Source organism: Meriones unguiculatus, chromosome 4, assembly GCF_030254825.1.
Source record: "Meriones unguiculatus strain TT.TT164.6M chromosome 4, Bangor_MerUng_6.1, whole genome shotgun sequence".
NCBI classification, from domain to species: domain Eukaryota; kingdom Metazoa; phylum Chordata; class Mammalia; order Rodentia; family Muridae; genus Meriones; species Meriones unguiculatus.
The window spans coordinates 27,957,469-27,978,994 of NC_083352.1; the positions used below are offsets into that span (position 1 = coordinate 27,957,469).

At 43.9% G+C, this 21,526-nt stretch overlaps 1 protein-coding gene across 3 annotated transcripts in view; it reads right to left on the reverse strand.

The window, feature by feature from the left end:
- Dlc1 (DLC1 Rho GTPase activating protein) overlaps positions 1-21,526 on the reverse strand; it is a 387,771-nt gene that overhangs the window by 17,672 nt on the left and 348,573 nt on the right. For all 3 annotated transcript variants that reach the window (XM_060381619.1, XM_021651062.2, XM_021651063.2), the window contains 3 exons: positions 12,027-12,098; positions 7,843-7,924; positions 864-927 (listed from right to left, as the gene is read on the reverse strand). In XM_060381619.1, the coding sequence (XP_060237602.1) occupies positions 864-927; positions 7,843-7,924; positions 12,027-12,098 (218 nt within the window). The remainder of the gene's footprint in view (positions 1-863; positions 928-7,842; positions 7,925-12,026; positions 12,099-21,526) is intronic.

The window sequence follows — 21,526 nt, forward strand, 5'->3', positions numbered from 1 at the left end:
GGCTATTGGCTTTCAGAAGGGAAAGCAGAAGAGCAAATCGGTACGCTAGCTAGCCTTGCCGCTGGCATGGAAACCATCTAGAGCCTGGTGCCTCTGACCAGCTTAGTGGGTGCTGAGCAGTCCAGATAATTCATGTAAAAAGCTTACCTCCCCGGACAGAAACTGTTGGGTAATTAAAATGTATACTCTCAACAGTCAAGACTGTGCTCTTCGGGCAAATTTATTCCTCTTTACTGTAATTTGTGGTACTACACTCCCAGCACTCTGCCTCGCCCTTTTCCATGGTCTCACAGCTCTTACCCAGAAAAAATGCTCTCATGACGCAGCACCACCACTCACAGAGTGTGTGGGATTTCCTGTCCTGGCCTCTTCCTCCCTGCCCCCACTCCACATCCCCTACTGTTCTACAGTATCTCCCAAGCCAGCCTTTGCTTTCATCTTGACAGCTCTGAGATGGAGTTACTGTTCCATCCGGGAAGCAAGAAGAGTTCTAAAGAATGCTAGCTTTATTTCCTCTGAGGAGCCATGCAAAATTCCTCAGTGACTCAATAGGCTTCATGGGTTTTTTTCCTTTCTTTTTTTGGTTTTTTGAGACAGGGTTTCTCTGTGTAGCCTTGGCTGTTCTGGACTCACTCTGTAGACCAGGCTGGCCTTGAACTCACAGAGGTCTGCCTCTGCCTCCCCTGGGATCACAGTTGTGTGCCACCGTGCCCGGCTTAGGCTTCATGGAGTTCATCAGGAAAGATAACATGATTTCTTCAGGTCCAGAGCAATAGACAACACAACCCACTGCTCTCTGCAAACACGGGTTTTAACATTGCGTCCTGGCTGCCCCCACCCTGTTGCGTAATTCAGGTACTCACTCGCTTCCTGTTGGGACTGATCTCCAGCTTCATCACTGCACACTTGTTTAAAGTATTTAATCGCCTGCAGAGCAGAGAAAGGACATTAGCAAAGAAAGGAAACCACTCATGGGCAGGCAAATATTTCCTCTAAAGAACTGACACATGACTTGTGCGTCTCTGAACTCATCTCTAATTTAGGCAAGTATGGTGAACGTCCAGTCCAAAGTGAGTAATTTAGTCCCAGGACCTCAGTGCAGGCCTTTAACCTTGTACCTAGCAGGCAGGTGCAAGTCGGTCTCTGTGAGTTTGAAGCCAGTCTAGTCTAGCTGGTGAGTTCTAAAAAAAAATAACAGTGACTGACTCTACTTAAAGTCACTTTCTATTTCTTATACTGTTTGTTTAGATCTCACGTTTTACTTTTCTGTAGAAGGCAGTATCCTACAGCTGCAGGGTCAGGGCCAGTCTGCTTCAGGGGCACACGGACAGCAATAAGGAACTGAGGATGGCTGCCCTCAGTATGTCCAGTGCACCCCATTTCACCTCAAATACGAATCAGAAAGGACAGCAGGCCTCAGTAATTTCCAGGCCAACACATATAACCATCTCAGAATGTAATTTTTTTTTTATAGCTTAAGTTTATTAAACAGAGATGAAGTTCCAGCCCTCTTTAGTAAGTACTCAATGCTTTATACAATTTCCTATCAGGAGAGAGCGTTTGTCGACAGTAATAGCACAAGTGATTAAAGATCTGTACGATGCAACCTCAGGTACCAAAATCTCATGGAGTTCAAACAGGCACTTAGATCACATTTTTCTTTCGAACAGGGGTCAAATCACAGCTTTGAACATTTTGACCCCATCAACAATAACATCAGTTTAACATTAGACAAACACAGGGATGGCAGAGTGGCTCAGTGATGAAGAACTTGCCTAATATACACAGGGCTCCAGGTTCAATTGTTAGCACAACATAAACCAAGCAACCAACCAGCCAACCAAGCAACCAACCAACCAGCCAGCCAACCAACCAACCAACCAGCCAGCCAGCCATCAAACAGCTTTTTTAAAAATAAAATACTTAGAAATCACAGGAAAAAAAACAAAACAAAACAAAAAAAACCACACACACCACCCTTTAAATAGCCCCTAACTAGTGTGCATGATGTGAGTGATGGCTCTCCAGGCCTCAGTCCTTCCTAATATCCCCAGATGACCATCATGGAGTCTTCCTTAAATGACCCTTCTCAAATGTGTCTGCCTGTCGTCTCAAAAGTCTCAGGCATCTCCCCATCAGTCCTGTGTTCCTTCCTAAAGCTGCAACCTTACCTTTTCGTGGAATAAGAGCGCTTAATTCCTTCCACTTCAAACTGCTCCTGCCCTCTCCTTTGCCTTTATCTCTCCTGCCCTGCTCTGGTAACTTGTCTGACAACCTGGATGCACCAGGATAGGCAGCATTTCTGCAGCCTGATAAGCCTGCCTTTGATTGCACAGATTATGTGGAAGCCTGTTTAGAGAATAAACAGAGATAAAGCAGAGCGCCGAGGCTCAGAAAGCTTCTCTCCGTGGATGGGGAGGGAACGCGAACAGAGAACAGCTGAGGCCCGCTGGCAGGCTCAGGGAAAGGTGTAGGGTCTCTCTTTAAGGTGGGTGAGTTAAGAGACACACCCACTATGTTTCTGTCTCCGTTCCCACCCCCGAAGGGCTTTAAGAATGCGGAATGGCTGGAGTCAGTCTTAGGTCTGGGTTTCATTAATCAATCCTGTAATCAAATCCCCACTTGACTCCATTTGGGCTTTAATGGTTGAATGGTGTTTATAACTAAATTTACTAGGCATGGCGGCCTTATGGGGGCGGGGGAGGTGCGGCCACTTCACAAACTCCAGATTTGAGCCAAACGACAATAACAACAGAAGACCCAGGACCTGGAGGTTGCGTTTAAAAAAGTCAACTTTATCTTTTTTACGTTGGTAGCACCACACAAATGGCATTGCATTCTGAATGGCCAAAGTTACTCTCAGGGCTTCCGTGGTTTCATTGATTTCCCCTCATCACCTGCCCGCATTCCCCAGGTTCCCCAAAGAATGCTTAAGTAGTAGGACCTGCACATTTACAGAGGGGAACAGGGACATAGGAAGTAGCTCTAACCAGAGAAGAAACTCATCTATCTCAAAAAGCAGAACAACAGAGGGGTGGTCACTGGAAGAGTGGCAGGGACAGTGAGTCCCAAAAAGACAGATAGCAAGCCTGGGGTGGTAGCGCAGGCCTGTGATCCCAGCACTCAGGGAGGCTGAGGCAGGCGGATCTCTGTGAGTCTGAGGGAAAACTTGGAACAGTGGGGTGGCTATAGATAACATTAATTTTATATCTGAAAATAGCTAACTGGGATATTCTCAAGGCAAGAAATGATAAACGTGCAAGGTGGTGGATATGTTAATCCCCTTGATTTAGACACGCACCTTACATGCAAGTATTGAAACATCACATGCTACCACAAGGATACATAGTTATGTCACATAGTTATGTCATGGCAACCAAGAATGAGGAAATGGCCCTAGTTAGGTGAATTGTCACTGTGTCTGGCTGAGGCACTGTGCAGGGCACTTTTAATGCTCTGGATCATCCCTAGTCCTCTGAAAACCTTCTGCAACAGATATCACGGTTTATTTTTTATTTTTATTTTCTAAGGTACAAAACAGGAGCTTAGAGAGCTCAGGAATCTTGTCCAAGGACCCAGGATTAAAACAGGATGGCTCAACCTGGGCACGGCGGCACACGCCTGTAATCTCAGCACTTGGGGAGGCAGAGACAGGTGGATCTCTGAGTTGGAGGCCAGCCTGGTTTACAAAGTGCATCCAAGACAGCCAAGGATACACTGAGAAACCCTGTCCTGAAAAACCAAACCAAAACTAAAACAAACAAAAAAAGGAAAGAAAAAGACCCCCCCCCCCAAAAAAAAAAACAACAACAAATAAAACACACCATACCAAAAAAAAGCCAATGCCAGCTCTGGTACTCAAACACAGCAGCTTCTGCAGTTGGTTCTGAAACCAGTATTAATAATGGTTAAAAAAAAAAAAAGGAGGCAAAGTAGATCTGAACTACCAACGTTCCAGTAAGTGGATTACATACTGCTATCAATGACCATCTGTAGCCTTGGGCACCCATACTCCCATCACCACCCAGGGCCCAGCTCCTCGGGAATGTGCGGGTCTTATCTCCTGGGTAACCTGGGTCTGTTCTCAAGACAGAAGGAGCTAAGGGTGCACTATCAAAGGTTCAAGAGCTTTGCTGCAGGGAGCTGCAGGCATGCAGATAAAAGGAGAGCAGGTGGGGCTCTGGGCCCCCTTGCATTTTAAAATAAAAACAGAAGAAAGGATAAGGAAAGAGAGGACCTGACAAAAATTCTTCCAATTCCTAGCATTCACGCAAAATAGTTTTAAATTACTTGTTTCCGGGTATCAATCCAGCACTTGGGAGGCTGAGGCAGGAGGATTGCTGCTTCTAGCCCAGTTTGAGCTACATAGCAAAATCCTACTCCAAGCACTCCTCCCCCGCCCCGCAAACACACACCCAATTACTTGCTTCTTTTTAAACAGAATGTTAAGAGTAACAAGGTTAGGATGTCTTGGGAATGCTTGACATGTCTTCTCGTATCCAGGATGGTCCGGGGACACAGTACATCCTGAAGAGGACAATGACACACAACAGAGTTTTCTTTTTCATTTGCCAGCTATTAGCTGATGCTCACAATTCTTTCATGGGTTGGTAAATGGAGTCAGCTTAAATTCCAAAGGAAGGCAGCAATTTGGAATAGTCCTGACCCCACAGAAGACAACATTTCACAAGAGGCACCTTCGCACTGCTCACAGTTTACAGCGAGATCCTTCTGTGCTTCCAGACATGCTGAGCACTCTTTCAGTCTTGAGTATTGCTTGCTCATAATCCTAGCTTCCTCACGGGTTTAGATTATTAGGGAAGGTAGCAAGATGGAGGGGAATAATAATCTCTCTGAGAGTCCTTTGCTACCTGACACTAACATTAACTAACATTATGAGTAGGTGGCCTACTCATAACTGTGGTTTTTGGTCTTTACTAAACTTTATATTTAGAAAGTACCATTGTTCTCACTCATGCTGTCCCTGCCTTTCTGTCTATGGGTCTTCTGCCCTGAGTAAAACATATTAAAAGAAACCAGCTCCTTTTAGCTTTTTTGTCAAAACAGTTGTGTGACTTACAAACATAGGAATCTGTAAAGAAAAAGAAAACAAAGCTACTGTGGATGCACAGAGAACACACTTACTTCATGGCAGAGTGCACAGTGTCTCAGTGACAGAGCGCTTTAAACGTCTAAATGGTGGAAAGATGGATGTCCACAAAAAGCCTGTCCACAGAGAACATCACCAGCCAAGAGGAGAGGTTTGTACACATATTAGTAAACACAACACAGCCTTGTTATCTGATGGCCCTGGAATTCCATAGGTGGAGGACATCTTTACAACAGGCATATGCAGCAGATAAGTCCGAGTATCCGAAGACCAACAGAGGGTTTTGAAATCTGCCTATAGCTCCCATCTGTTAACCTTCTCTGAAAGCCAAAGTCACTGCCATTAAGTGACTATGTGGACAAAGGTTCTTGGGCTTTCCATCTCTCCAAATTTTGATAACTATTACTATAGCTTCTGAATAATTTCTCTCTTTTGTAATTTTTTTTTTCAAACAGGATCTTGCTGTGTAGCCCAGAATGATTTTGAACTCCCAGGTTTTTTAATTTTGATTTCTTTCCCTCTGCTTCTATGGGAGGCAGATTTGGAGCATAAATCAAACTGTAGAGTATGTCTTTTTCCTTCTAAAAAAGAAGTTGATTTTGAACTGACCATAAGAAAAAAAAATTCTTCAAGAGTTTAATCATAACTCTCTGGGCTGAAATGCTGCAATGGTATTTTTCTGACCCAGAAATTCCTGAGCTGTTGATGCAGTTCAGAAGGCCCATTCCCTAAGTGGCTTACCATGTGTGAGATGGGTGATCTGACAAAAGCTCAAGTATTTCCTAAGATGCCTCTTCTCAATGACCTCATTCATATGTGTTACCGGCAGCGATGACTTGAGAATGAATTAATTCTGCCACACAGCTAAGCGCGAAAACATCTTTAAAATGTCCGGGGCGGTTCATATTCCAGATGCTAACTTCTCTCCCTCTCCAGACTACACTGGTGACATTTTTCATTCCAGGTGACACAGCGGCAATATTACATACTTCAGGACACAAACTTGCTTTTCCCAGAAAAATGTGTACATACCCCTGGGCACTAATGACTAGAGCTGCACATTGCTGTGGGGGTAAATGTGGCTTTTTTTTTTTTCTTTTCACAAACTACAAAATCTAATCTTTTCCATACTCTATTCTAAACATTTAACCCATCTTTCCCCAAAACCACACTACCCGCCCTCACTGCTTCAAACATTCTGTAAGGATCTGCGTGTGTGCGTGTGTGCGCGTGTGTAACAGTACTTTCACAGCTGTTGTGGTGTCCTTCACGTACACAGGAAAAAGAAATACCAGGAATCATTTCACCTTAAGATGTTTTCCCCAGTTAAAGTAGACACTGAAGTTAGGACATGGATACAGAGCCCAACCGTGGCAAGCATGAGGGCCTGAGTGCGGCTCAGTCATCCAGGTAAAAGTCAGGCCTCAGAGCACTGGGGCTCACTGGCTAGCCAGTCCAGCTGGTCTGTTGAGTTCCAGACAAGAGCTTTCTTCAGAAAACAACAACAACAACAACAAAAAACAACCCAAGGTACAGAACAGCCAAGGATTGCATTGGATACTAACCTCTGGCCTCTGTAAGCATGCACACACGTACGTTCACACACACAGGGACACACACACACACACACACACACACACACGTAAATAATCAGGTCTTTTAGAACTCATGGAAATGAAAAGATTTTAATTTTAGAATCATATCAACATGTGAATTCTGCCTATGTACATATATTCTCCTCAGAACGGGGCTATGAAGGCTTCGAGGTTTTGAGAAAACTACAAAGGGATGAATAATGGGAGGTGAATAAAAATGTCATCCAGGGTTTGAAAGGATTATCTGAGGCCCATGTAGCCTCAGGTTTTTATTACGTTCGCTTCTCTAAACCCCACAAGCTGCTTCTTAGCCTGGAGAGCAACCAGCACCCTGAACAGGACCTCTGACAGCTTTATTCTCAGCTCACATCAATGCTGGTTTACTGCCTGTCTCCTATACATCGAGGGCTGCACAGCAGGTTTACAGCCTATTTAATCCTGTCGTCACCCTACCTGGGGCCGCTGGAGGTCCTGAGGAGCCTCCTTGGAATTCAGATGACAGCCCTGACTGGCTGTACTAAGGCCTAGCCCCACCCCCGTGACTGTCTCACCCCACTCAATACAGTGGCAGCTTTGACTCCCTCATGGTGCCTGTGGGCAGATCCATGAATTCTCCCCAAAAGCCGCATTTCCAAACCACCAGAGAGTTTGCTGCTTTTGCTACCAAATGGCAGCAAAATATGGGCCAGTGCTACCTGAGGGGTCTCCAAAGACAGTGTGGATGCTATGTCGGTGATACTATTACATGACAGCATTTTACTTTAGTATTCTTCACATGGTCTATAACACAGTAATATAAATCACTCTTATCATTTAATAACCAAAGACCTCATGTGGATTAAGTAGAGAGCAAACCAAGGCTGAAAGATGAGTAATCTTTCTTTCTTTCTTTCTTTCTTTCTTTCTTTCTTTCTTTCTTTCTTTCTTTCTTTCTTCCTTCCTTCCTTCCTTCCTTTCTTTCTCTCTCTCTCTCTCTCTTTCTCTTTTTCTCTCTCCCTCCCCTCCCCCCCATACAGTGTCTCTCTGTGTAGTCCTGGAACTCACTCTGTAGACCAGGCTGGCCTTGAACTCAGATCTACCTGCCTTTGCTAAGATAAAAGTACCATGTTTCTGAAAGAAAGGAAAGTGTCAGTTTACCTGCAGAGAGCTTCGATGGCATCTCTGTCCAAGAAATCATGTTCTCTCTTGACCAGGGAAATATCAATGGGGAACAGGAGATCTGTAAGAAGAATACAAACAAGAACATTTGTGGAGTTCCTAGGAGCCTGACACAGTAGCCAATGTGCTGAGCCTCTATTGTTCACAGGATCCCTAACAAGCTATGCGGGCAGAGCCCATGTGTGGTCTAAAGCAGTTTAGAAACTCCAAGGTTCCTCCTCTGCCACAGGAGTGGTTCCATTCACTTTCCTCCTTCAAACTAATTAGCAGGCAGTAAATACCTGTTCTAAGTTATAATTTAAGCCTGAATGAATCCAGTATAAGAAGTTTCCTTTGTAATGTGGCTTTAAAAAAATGTCCTTGCTCACTCGTCATGGGGGGGGGAGGGAAGAAAAACAAAAGCAAAAGCAAAAACAAAACAGCACTGAGGCCTGGAAAGATTCAGGGAACAATGGCAAGGGGCAGCTGGAGAGCCGAGTCTATTTGCATGATAGGATACATTGCAGAGAATTCAAGATATGCTATTTTAAAACAAATATTAGCATTTCCCTACAGTGGCCAAGGGGCTTTTAATGCCCAGTAAAACAAAGGACTAACCCTAAACCTACTGTGAAACAATGGCAGCCTAGCCCCCACATCTGTATGAGTCCAGTTCTCTCAGAACAATGGCCCACTTGCAACAGCCTGAAAGCTGGAAGAACTTCCTCCTCCCTACGGCCTGAAAAGATTCCCAGAGAGAGTGAAATCATGATGACAAGCCTGGGATTGTGGAGGTCTATGGGGGTCGGGGGTGGAAAGGGTGGTGGAGGGAGGGGTGGAGAAAGGGTTCAGAAAGGAAGTTGGTGAGGAGGAATAACTTCTAATACCATGTTGTGTTAATAAGATACCTGTGAGTGACCATGATTGTCTTTTCCCAAATGACCAGTCGAGAGAGGATACTGAATGCTCCCCCAGAAAAAGCAATAATCATAATTGACAGCTATGCCAATTACTCTGTCCTGATTACTACATATTATATACATGTAATATAATGATATTCCATGCTTCACTCACACACACACACACACACACACACACACACACGTTAATTGAAAATAAAAGAAAAAATTAAATAGCTTCTTGGGTTCCAGGCTTTGAAATAAAAATCTCTTCAATTACCAGACATGATTGTACATGCCTTTAATCACAGCAGAGGCAGGTAGATCTCTGTGAATTTCAAGCCAGAATGGTATACACAGAAGTTTCAGACCAGCCATAATTACAGTGAAATCCTGGCAGAGCAGGAAGAAGAAAGACGCCCAGGAATGACGGAAACATGACAAAAGCAAGGTATCCTCTTATGCAGTTCAGCTGTTAATGTTGATAAATGGCCTTCCCAGTAGAGTGCAAATTACTGAACATATCCAGGAACACACAGCCCAGCCTTTAGGAACTCAGATTTTATTAAACAATCAGCCCAAATAAAAGAATATATTTTAAGGTAGTATATAGCATGAAATCTATAAATGCAAATATGAAGTATTTATTACTTCCTTGCCTATTAAGGCTATGTGAAAAAGCAATTATGCAATTTTAGACACTTCTAAATACCTGTGCTGGACTTAAGGTCACTTTTCTGATCCAAATGAACAATTCTGTTTTTTAAAAAAACATCCAGTGATGAGTGTGAGGAATTCAATGTTCCTTCAGTGTTCTGAAGGAAATAGTCTTTAAAAGATAATGGTTTAGTGATGGTAGAAGAAATGGTCTTGAACCCAACCTGGAAGTTGGAAGTTTAGAGGCAGGAAGTGCAAATAGCCAGGCACCAAATGGAGCAAATTGGAAGATGCGGGATTTGTTTGCTACTATGCCTCTGAATGCGTATGGCTTGTTCACCTGGCCAGGGACACGGACGGCATGGTACATCCCAGAGTCAGCCTATGCTTCCAATGACTTGGGCAGGTGTGGGAGATCCCAGGTATCAACCAGGAAAATGGAGCCTGCATTTTAGAACCTTTAAAGTAAGACAGGGGCTGGAAATCAGATATACCAAAACCAACAGGCACTAGAAGGTTTCTGCAGCAAATCAACACCCCAAAAGGACATGATTGAAGGAAACTTAATTCTTAAAGAGGATACCAAAAGTCCAGCCACTGCAAATCCAATTATCTTTATCTCCAGGAGAGCTGTAAATTAGAAAAGCAACAAGTGCTGTTCCTGCTTCTACCTCCAAAGCCCTTTAATAGGTTAGAAGTTCTGTCTGAAGGTAACCAATTTTACCATGTTAAGTGTAGTGTTGAAAACCAAAATAAAACAATAAGAAGAAATTGCAGATATGCTGTGAAATCAAGGGACAGCAATCTATTTCAGAACGTAAAAGTAAATAATCACTGGGTACTACCAGAAGGAAGACTATGTATCTTAGGTTAGGAATCATTCCACAATTCACCTCACTGTATTTGAAAATTATCTATAAAATGAGAGCCTTCACCCCTGCATTCTAGTACAAGAAGGTACTCTACACAACACCAAAAGAGACACATAAATGCCTATCTTGCCACAAATCCTTTGATCTTCCTGCTTGCAAGATGGCTAGGACACTAGTGGCACAAAGCTTATAGGAGTAACCAACCAAGATCTGATCTAAGACCCATTGCATGAAATGGAACCATACCTGACACTGCCTAGTTGTGGCCAAGAATCTGAGACTAGAGAGCCTGGGGAGCTTGGGTAAAACCAAATACTAGTGATCTTAAAATAAAACAGAGGCAACCAACCAACCAAACAAACAAACCCTGTAGCAGCAAAACGACTTCTAATGACATTCTGCTGTACTCAGTTATCATCAGGCAAACTTCCTTCTGCAGCAGATGGGAACAAATACAAAGACTCACAGCTAAACATTAGTCAGAGTGAGAAACCTTGGACCACTTAGCCTTAACTGGGATATCTCCATCAAATCCCTCCCCTAAGGGTTCAGGGAGCCCTATAGGAGTCAGAAAGAGTTTATTCATATCAGGAGAGAGAGAGAGACAGACAGACAGACAGACACAGAGAAACCATTAAGTGAGGTGGGTAGGATCTGGGAGGAGTTCTGGGACGTGAAAACACGATCAAAATCTATTATATAAACATTTTAAATAATAAATAAAAATGTAACTCTTCAAAGAAAAGAAAATTATCTATTAATGGAGTTCACTATTTTAAAGCTGTCATTACTATAAAATGAATTCATGTATAATAGGTCTCCCATTTGAGTAAATGGGCTAATACATCTCAATAGATGCAGTGTACATGACGTCAGCCCCAGGAACCAGAGCCTTGGAGAATGAGTTAGCTACAACTGTTCTTTCTTTGTCCCTAGTACCCTGTCAAGTTGACACAAGCCAGGGTCTTCTAGGAAAAGAGAACCACAACTGAGAAATGTATCAAATTGGCCTGTAGGCAAGTGCATTTGGCATTTTCTTAGTTAATGACTGACATGGGAGGGTCCAGTTTACTGTGGGTGGGGCCACAGTTAGGCAGATGGTCTAGGTAATCTAAGAAAGCAAGCCTGCAAACAGCATTCCTCCATGTGCAAGGCCCTTCATGCAAGTTAAATTATTACAAAAAATGTATTACAAAACATAGGCACCACCTATGTTCAAATTAACCGTTATAAAAATAAAACTGAGATGCCCACCAACGAGAGTACAGATAACTGACAGAATGATCTTCAATCCATTTGATGGAGTATTATATAGAGGTCAATGAAAATAAGTTATGGGAACACACAGGGTAGAGGAATCTTAATATAACATTACATGGGCAAATTAAATCTACATACCTTTTTTTCCCCTTAAAAAAAAAAAAAGCTAGCTAGATGTTACACGAAGTATACCTTTCAAGAACTTTAATAAAATTACAGAAAGTAAGAACACGAAAACCAACAGAGATTTTCAGGACACAGGTTACTTTTTGCAGAGGGACAAGACCACTCCATTATTATCAAGGGTCTAGTTTTTCTTGTTTTGAATGGTGGGAGCCTAATGTAGTTAGGCCATTGTTTAATTTAAAAAAAAAAAAAAAAAGAAATACTTAACTAAGTAACAAATGTCTTCGCGCGTAACTCCTAGATCAGCACTGTTCATGAACTCGGTACTGTGACTAAGCTGGCTTAAAATAAGATGGCATTTTTGTCTTACCTTCATAAAGCTGTGCATACTGGGGGAAACCAGTTACCCTCAGCCAATCACAAGCTTCCTTGGCTTCAATTTCTAGAGACAAACAGAAGACAGATTTGTTAGCCACATTACTCCCCTGTGTGGTTTTCCTGTATGAATAAACTGATCCTATCAGACAGGTAAAATACAACTTCCATAAAGCAACATATACCGACAGACAAATGAACCAACGAAAGGTCCACTTGATACCAAATGGCTTACATTTTATACATCATTTCAGTCATAACAGAAGGGGCTGGGGTGTAGCCACAAGCAAGGCCCTGCATTTGATCCCTAGTGCTGCAGAAATCAAAACAAACAAACAAACAAACAAACAAACAAACAAACCAACCTCATGATGGGGTCCCAGCATTACGTTACTCCATGCTACCTTCTAGACATACATCCAAAAACAATGCACAGATCAGGCTGAATGACTTATTTGAAATTCAAATGGCCTAACAAGGCTCATTATTTTCTGCTTCAACAAAACCCCACCAGATAGATACACCCTTACACCCTAGGGTAGAACCTGACTGAGAACAGTTACAGCCTGGTGACACCAGTGGCCCAGGCATCTTAACAGCCTTTAGGAGCAAGCGTACTCATCAGTAGAGAGAGACCCAGGCTGCCTCAAGAAACCGAGGGCACGAAAGTCACGGACTCCCAGCCTCTTGGCAGGCTAAATGCCTAATAAAGGGCCCCCTTTCCTGTGGTTAAACATGTTGTAGATAGTATTGATAAACAGAGAGGCCAAGAGCAACTGACACACTGTGTTAAAACTCACTCGAGCACGTATTTACAATCCTGTTAAAACTGACTCACAGAGGAGGTCCCGGACACGTTAATTAGTTTCTGTGTTTGCACAAAGAATATTCCTTTCAACTCCTCTTCCTACCTTCTTCAGGCCGTTAAGAGTGTTTAGCTATTTAGGGCTATTCACTTCTTTACAGACGTTTCAACACTGCTTAATCAATCCCAGATTCCCATCTTCACTGAGCCAGATGTCAGTCTGGGGGCCACTATTACAAATACACACATATTTCTTTATCTACTAACTTTAAGGTTTCCACACACCATCCCATATTTTTTTTCTTTAAACTTTTTCTTTGTCCTTTCAAGAAGAGTAACTTCTAAAACCCTTAATTCATTAAGGCAAGTAGGACTATCATTACTTGGGCACACACCAAGGTAAAAACAAAGATGTCATTTTTTTCCAAGCTAGTTAATACCCAAACTGAAATAAGGACGACACTGGACTGTTGTTATTAAACAGCATGATAAGCAGTGCTTGCATGAATCATTCCAGTAGAGATGAAAGTATGATTATTGAACACAAGGCCTGACAGGGAAGAGCCCAGAGGGGTATTAAAGCATAGTAGAGGGACTTCACTGCTCGCATTGGGTATGGTATACAGATGCGGATTACCTGACTCCAGTCTTTTTCATGTATTCATTTTTATTTTTTCTCATCTATCTATCTATCTATCTATCTATCTATCTATCTATCTATCTATCTATCTATCTATCTATCTATCTCAATTTATTCGCTTTGTATCCGAGCTGTAGCCTTCTCCCTTATTCCCTCCCAGTCCCACCCTCGCTCCCTCTTCTCTTCCCATGCCCCTCCTCCCTTTCCATCTGACCCTAGCCTATCAGGTCTCATCAGGACTGGCTGCATTGTCTTCCTCTGTGGCTCGGCAAGGCTGTACCCCTCAGGGAGAGGTGATCAAAGAGCCAGCCACCTAGTTCACCTCAGAAACAGCCCATACTGTTCCCCATACTAGGGAACCCACTTGGACACCGAGCTAGTTTATCTCCATACATGGTCCTTGTTTGGAGTATCAGTCTCAGAAAAGACCTCTGGGCCCAGATTTTTTTAGTTCTGTTGCTCTCCTTGTGGAGCTTCTGTCTCCTCCAAGTCTTTCTGTCTCCCCCTTCTTTCATAAGATTCCCTGCACTCTGCCCAAAGTTTGGCTATGGGTCTCAGCATCTGCTTCGACAAAGATCATCCTGAGTGAGGGATCCCAGAAGCAGAAAGACACATATGGTATATACTCATTTATAAGTAGATATTAGACACATAATATAGGATAAAATATTAAAATCTGTACACCTAAAGAAGCTAAGCAAGAAGGAGGACTCTGGGTAAGATGCTCAATCCTCCTTCATAAAGTCAAACAGGATAGACATGGGAAGAGGGAGGAAACACGAAACAGGACAGGAGCCTACCACAGAAGGCCTCTGAAAGACCCTACCCAGCAGAATGCTAGTTTCTTTGTGTAGAGTAGGCTTTTCCTTTGAGGGAAAATGTAGCAATGAAAAAAGATTAAGATATTGAAAAAGAGCCAGAAAGATACCTGGGTGGGTTAACAGTGTTCTTGTATAAGCCTGATTACAAAAGTTTGATCCCAGAGCCCACGGAGGAGAGAGAGAGGGTGAATTTCTGAAACCTGTACTTTGACCTATGCCATACCAGGACCTAACATGACCTAAACATACCATGGTGTGTGCATATGTACAGGTACACACACACACACACACACACACACACACACACACTCAGAGAGCACCATATGCCAGTCACCTTAGCATCTGCCCCTGCTGCACACATCTACCTGGCTCTAAGGGTAGACCTTTTTCCTTGAGTGCGGCTGAGTAGTGTGAGAGCAGCGAGGATGATGTTTTTAAAACAGAAAGGCCACCAGACACTTGAAAGTACAATGGCAGCACAGTGAAACTTGTAGACAAGCGTTCTGCTAAGCAAGCAACAAACACGTTAAGGAGGAAACAGGAAATTTTTCTTGGAAGCAGCTTAGTCATTGGTCATTCACAGTTCTGCACACAAGATGAGTGCAGAGATCCTTTATGCACGGCTGGGAGCCCTTAGCCCATATTTACACATTTCCTGGCTAGCTGGGATGACCCTTCCTTTTTCTACTACACTCTAACAATAAGTCTGCTTACATTCCCTGAGCCAGTCATTCCGCTGCTGAACTCTGCCAATCCAAGCAGGTCAAGGGACAGTCCACAAGTCTAAGTGGGCTGAAATATTTCCATGGTGGATTTCTTTACTTTTTTCCCAATACGCCCACTGCATGCCATAGCACATATGTTTCTTCAAAGAAATGCTAAGAAATCAGGGAATGCTACAAAAAAATGTAAGCATTTCCCCCCAACTCCTTGGAAGTCCTGAAAAAAGTCATATGTGTGGGCAAAGGTTCACAGGGACAGAGAGCTGTCCTAGCTATGGGCAGGCAAGCGGAGCTTTCAATTCCAAACCAAGATTCATTCCTGCCCCTGGGTGACACAGATTCCTTCAAAAGGGAGGAAAGGGTCAGCTTATCCAGTCTCTCCACTAGGTCAAGGAGGTCAGTGATGCACACAATGGCTTTAGTAACAGAACCACCTTCCCTTAGTGGGTGGGGCTCATGGGTGGGTCATCTGCAGAAGCATCTGGTCCACAAAGGAAGACAGAGAGGTAGTAAAACATCAGGGACCACAGTGACTCTCACGCCTGAATGGTGGTAGCACTGCCTTGGGGGACTTTCGACAAAGGCCAAAGACATCCAGTCTACAGCATGGACATCTTTTTTTATAAAAGCTCTCCAAGCGATGTAAGCTTGTAAGCAGGGCTGACTCCCCCGGGGAGTCACACAACACCTCCCCACAGTAACGTCACTCCCTAGCCACCGGTGTATTCTAGGGCCTGGTATGTTCTTTTGTTCTGGATTCTTCCTTTGAAGAATCTTTGGTAAACTGCTCCAGGTCCTCACCCTTAACAAGGTCCACAGACAACCTAGCCTGCTTTCCACTAACCACATCGTTCCTTATATCCCATCTCTGCCAAGAACTGTTCAACTCTGACTTTCTCAGAGTTACAATCCAAACCCCTCAGGAAAGTCCTTGGGCACTAACTAGGCCTCTGCCTGTCTCTTCAGTTCTTGAAAGGCCTCCTATTGCAAGCTCTATCAGGTCCTGGGACCTCTCAGGCCCAGGGCCTGTGTTCTCTCCCCAGATTCCAATCAATGCCCCTTTCTTCACCCCACCAACTTCCCCCTTAATTCAGGTACACTCCAAAACACTCCCCTTTGTAACCTAGAACCACGTGTATATTCACCTTAAAAACTCAAAGGAAAAAAGTTCATTAATATTTTCGTTTCTTCAAAGACAGACTTAGAACTTTCACTTGACAACTATAAAAATAAGTGTTAAACACACACAACCGCCCGAAGGCCAGCTATCAGGAGTTATCTATGTAAAATGAATTTCTACTAGGCCCAAGCCCCATAGAATACTGACTTGATATTTATTAAACTCCAATGTTATCTAATCACAGGGAAGATTCTGAGAGTATTTAAGCTGCATTCCTACCCTCAGGTGCCTAGAAGAAAATTCCAAACATCTACGGCACATATTCTGGAAGCTTCTGGGAGAGAGGGCAATCACTCAGTCTGGGCTTTAGGCAGACCCAAATCGATATCACCGTGGGGGCATGAAGTGAAGCAAGCCAGCCTGCATCTTCTCCATCGTGCAGTCTTTACTTTCTGAACTAGGTGAGTTGTCAGCTATCTCCAAGGATAATCAAAGGCCCAAGTTCCTGCCAAGCAGGAAGCCTGGTGGAAAGGCATGCCTCAGACATACCTCCCCTCCCCAATACAGGGGGCCTGATGACCCTCTGCCCTTGTCTCAGAATCACTTAGTTTCTCAAGAGCTCTTCTCGGGCCTGGGTGTTTGGGAAGTCCCAAGTGATTTGCTAAGTCAGCAGCACCGAGACCCACTTCCCAGCGGAGGAAAGTCCTAACAGGAGCTTGTGAGGGCACTCACTCACACCCACCCCACCCTCATCCTCCCCTCCAGTTGATCCAGCCTCTCTATCGTCCTCCAACCCACTCCTTCCCACTCTCCGTACTTTCCATTCTTCCACAACATGCACTGTTGACATATTCGGTGTCCCTTCTGTGTAAGGGGAAGTCTGTCCATTTCGTTCACTGATGTCCCCCCAGACTCCCCAGGATTTTGTGGCACTGCGGTCCCTCAATAAATAACTGTCTAAACAGACCTCTATTTAATTTTCAGCCCAGTAATCTTAATTTTGATTAACAGCTACAGCAGGAAATTCATTTTACAGTTTCACCTGTTATACACATGTGTGTATGTAATATGGGTGTATATATGTATGTATGTGTGTGTGTATGTATGTACATGAAAACCTGAAGTTTCAGGTAACAGTTACAGGTAACTTTTGCCTCTGGTATTTCCTTTCTGCCCACTGTCCCTTCTCCAGGGCATATTCTCTTTCTGTTAACTTCTACAATCCTCACTCCTTTAAGAGTATTGGCACTAGATACTATTTTTGAACTATTTCCCAACGTTGTGTACATGTCTTGATGCTTGTATCGCCAAGACGTATTAACTGCGTTTTAACGAAGCAATGCTTTGACTTGTTTCACGAAGGTTATGTTCATGATAAAAAGAACACAGTACCTCCAATACTTGCTTATGCGTGGGTCCACAGACCCCTAACTAAGTTTGATTTTCACAGAAAACCCTCTAGTCTACAGAAAACTTCTGAAAATATACATACATATATATTTTCGGCGGGGGGGGGGGGGTTGCTTTAAAGTATTCTTTCTCCTGTGACATTCTGACTCCTGGGGAGGCAGGGAGCAGGGTGCTGGCATGCTTGTGGGACCTTTCCTGTTAGACGGGAGCTGGCCCAGAGTCTGGACAATCTGCTCAAATTCAGAGGCACCAGATGGTGTCCCCAGGCCAGACAACTTCTTACCCATTTCAATTCCATGGCTTGGAGCTCTCACTTAAATTACTCACCAGGCTCTCTCAGTACCAGTTAAAACAATGGAAGCTTGGGAGTTTTCTTGCTGACTGCCCCTCCCCCCCCCACACTCCATCTGCTGAAGATTTGGAGAGAGGTATGCTGCTTTCTAGGAGAGAATATTCCTAGAAATAATTTAAGGAGAGGAATAAAGAAGCCACTTTAGCCATGTGATGTGTTGACAACTTAATAAAGGGCTTTACTCTGAAGGAAGGAAAACTCCACGGAGACACCCCGAAAGCCTACACCTGGGATTAAGCACCGGGGATGACACTTCAGCAATGCAGAAATTACATCAAGTGAAATATCCTTTGGGGATGCTTTTGCACAAGCATTTGCAAAGTACTGCTTTTTACCACTCAAACCAGGCAAGGCCCAGCAGTTCCCATCACTGCTGTCTGTTGTTCTGTGTTGATGTGAGCTCCCCAGTGACGGGGCTGTCAGGAACTCTAGTCTCCACACCGAGGTACCTCATTTCCAGGAATAGAAAATTTCTCCCAGCTAATCAAAAACTGGCACCTGCGCTCCAGGGTGAAGAGGTCACACTGAGCAGGGGTGGGTGGGGGGGTGGACCATTAAGGAGATAGATGCAGCAACATCTCCTCTCCCTATTTCACGTCAGTCTAGGGTGAGACAAAGACAGACCTCTGCCAACCCCCTCACAGCCCTGACCACCCCACAGTTCCCATTCTGCTTTTATGTTACATGATGAAAACACCACTGAAAAGCCCCATTACTTTCGATGGCAATTAAGAAAAGAAAAAAAAAAATACCATTAGGACACCGCCCCCATCCATCATTCAACCAATGCACATACATTTATGTATTCCTAGGATTCTGTATCAAATAACTAAGGACTTCAGATTATACACTGAGGAAAATAGCTTGGAGTAGGTCTTAGGGTGCTAACTACATATATTAAAACAATTTCAAGAAAGAAAGTGACATAGCTTTAGGCTCCTATTTTACACAGCTTCCATTTTCTAAATGGAGACACACACGTCTTGAGGATACAATTTCCTTTTAACACTCAAGGACAGTCAAATACCGGCTTATAGTCCCAGAGTCCGCCCCACCTCTGCACTGAAAGGCTGGTTTACACATCAATTGTTTTCCTCTGTAGGTCAGCAAAACTTATTTATTCCGCAAAGCCCAGCTCCCTCATCCTGTCTTTTGCCCCAAGGTCCTCCAGGACGAATAGAACAATGAACACAAAACTCAGAAAATCAGGATGCTGCTACCTAAACCTGAAATTAGAGACAAAGAGGATAGCAAGGAATTCCAATGGAAACAGAGCAGCAGAAGTCACGAAAGACAGTTCTGCCTCACCTCTATTTTAGCTCTTTCTGATAGAAAAGAGAAAAGAAAAACTGAGAAAGGAATGAAATATGATGCTATGTTTTATGGAAGACCAATGAAAATAGAATGTGGCAAATACTGGTTAATAAAAGTTTGCCTCTTCCTTTAGTCTGACCTCAAGCAAAAATGCCTTTTCAGTTTGACATGCTGGTTTTTTTGTTTGGGTTGAGTGTTTGGTGGTCCAATGATCAAAGTTACACAGGGGAGAGAAAAGAGTGGTATATCCCAACCCTCACACAATCAGTTACATACCATGAAAAAAAAAAAAAAAAAAAAAAAAAAGAAACCTATTCCTATCTCCCAGATGAATTAAGAAACCATTTTCTTTAAAATTACTTAACGAAATTTAACCCATATCCATCTACTCAATTCCCTAAAAGGACCTGAAGGTCCCCAGTTTGTGGCCCTCCCTGTCTGTTTACACACACCAGCAGGAAGGGGTCTGTGGTGGTGCCACGTCATTGACTGTGACCTTGGACACTGAAGTACTTCAGCTGGCCCTCAGCAGGGGACAGGCTTTTCAAGGATGCCTTTGCAAAGTTCTGGAATTTCCCTTGCTCTGACTTTCACAGAGGAGCTAGCATCACCCAAAATTCCCTTTCCACGTCTTACGGTTTGGGTTGAAACGGGGAATTCAGTGGACACTGGCTCTCCTAGAGGCCTCTCTCTGCTTTATCCAGACAGGAGAAAATATTCTGGATTTGTCACCTGAGTGTAACAAAGGGGACAGACATTGAGGCAGCAGGGAGCACCCACACCTGGGTCACAGAGCTTCGCTCCAAACTCTCTTTTTCCTCACTGGCTTCCTAAGTATGGTGAGCCTGGGAGTGCCACAACCTCAGGGTGTGGAAAACTTTTGTCCCTCGGACATCCTTTAGAGACTCCTACAGGACAAGGAAGGCGCCTTTGTGACAAGAATCAGGAAGTGACTTCCAGTTCTCTCCGCAGGACACTCACACGCGGGTGAGAGATCAAGATGTGGGTGGGAGGTGTCAAAGACAACGGAGGGCCCAGCTCACGGAGCTCATCCTTCATTACCTTTCCACTTTTCCTCTGCTCGGGGAGAGGCTGACCTGAAAACGCCACCAAGAGACAGACATACAAACCTAAATCTACCAACCGAACAAAACCAGGGGAGCCTGACGAAGAGAAAGAACGCTTTCCATTACGGTGGCTTGGAGTGCCACAGTTCACCTGCAGTGCCCAAAAGCCCTTCCTTGCAGCAGGCAGGAATTCTGCAAGATGCCATTCAACTACTTTCCCTGATATCTAGCACAGACATTTCTTTTAGATATGAATTTCCCAGCGCGTTCACTGGAGAAAGCACTGCTCAGTGAAGTGGCGGTTAGACTCTCTCAATGTGGTATTCTGGGCCTTTCTGGGAGGGTAGAAGCCCTTGTCGCCATCTGCTTGGCTGCGATCACATCACACCCTCTAAGGGCGCAGATACCCGAGCAGACAGTCTTTGCAAGGCTCTACTGGATCGTTCTAGAAAAGCCTGACTCTTGACCGTGCGGGTCCTCAACGGCACAGAAGCTGAACATGCAGAGCTGTTTTCCTGTCTGCCACTACTTCGGATGGCAAGAAAAAAAACGGATGGCTAGTACAGAAAAGGTCAAGGCAGAGACATGCAATTAACTGTCCCCAGGAAGGCTCTCCGCCCCTTATCATTGATCACCACCTTAATCCTCAAGAATAACAGAGTGGCCCACCTAAGGGAGAAGTGTTGACAGACAGCCGTAGGCTGACAGACAGACCTCCCCAGCGGGAAATCTACCCTTTCCACATCAACTGAGTGTCCCACTACAACGGGGTGGGGCGGGGGGAGCTCCGCCTAAACGTCAACTCAAAGAAATGAAAGTATGAAATACAAGTCCTCAGTAACTTCTACGATGCCTAATTGCTTCAACTGTCCTATTTTATTGTTCCTACTGTGAATCTTTTACTGGGTCTTAATTTATGAATTTTATCACGGAAATGTATTTATGAAAAGAAAAAAAAACCAGGGTACATATAAAAATGGGTACTGTCTATGGTTTCAGGAACTCACTGGGGTCTTGAAATATACTCCCCAAGGATAAATGAGGACTAGTGTAACTTGAGACTGAAAGAAAACACCACTGATTGCACACATTCACAGCACTAACATGTTCCTATAAAACAAATTGTAACCCTCCTGCGTGGCCTCCCTTCAAAGATACTTAACTCTGCAATGGCCAGGGTCAGGAATAGAGACAGCTGTGAAAGGTCTGTTCCAAAACCCATTTTCTTCCTCTCATTTCACAGG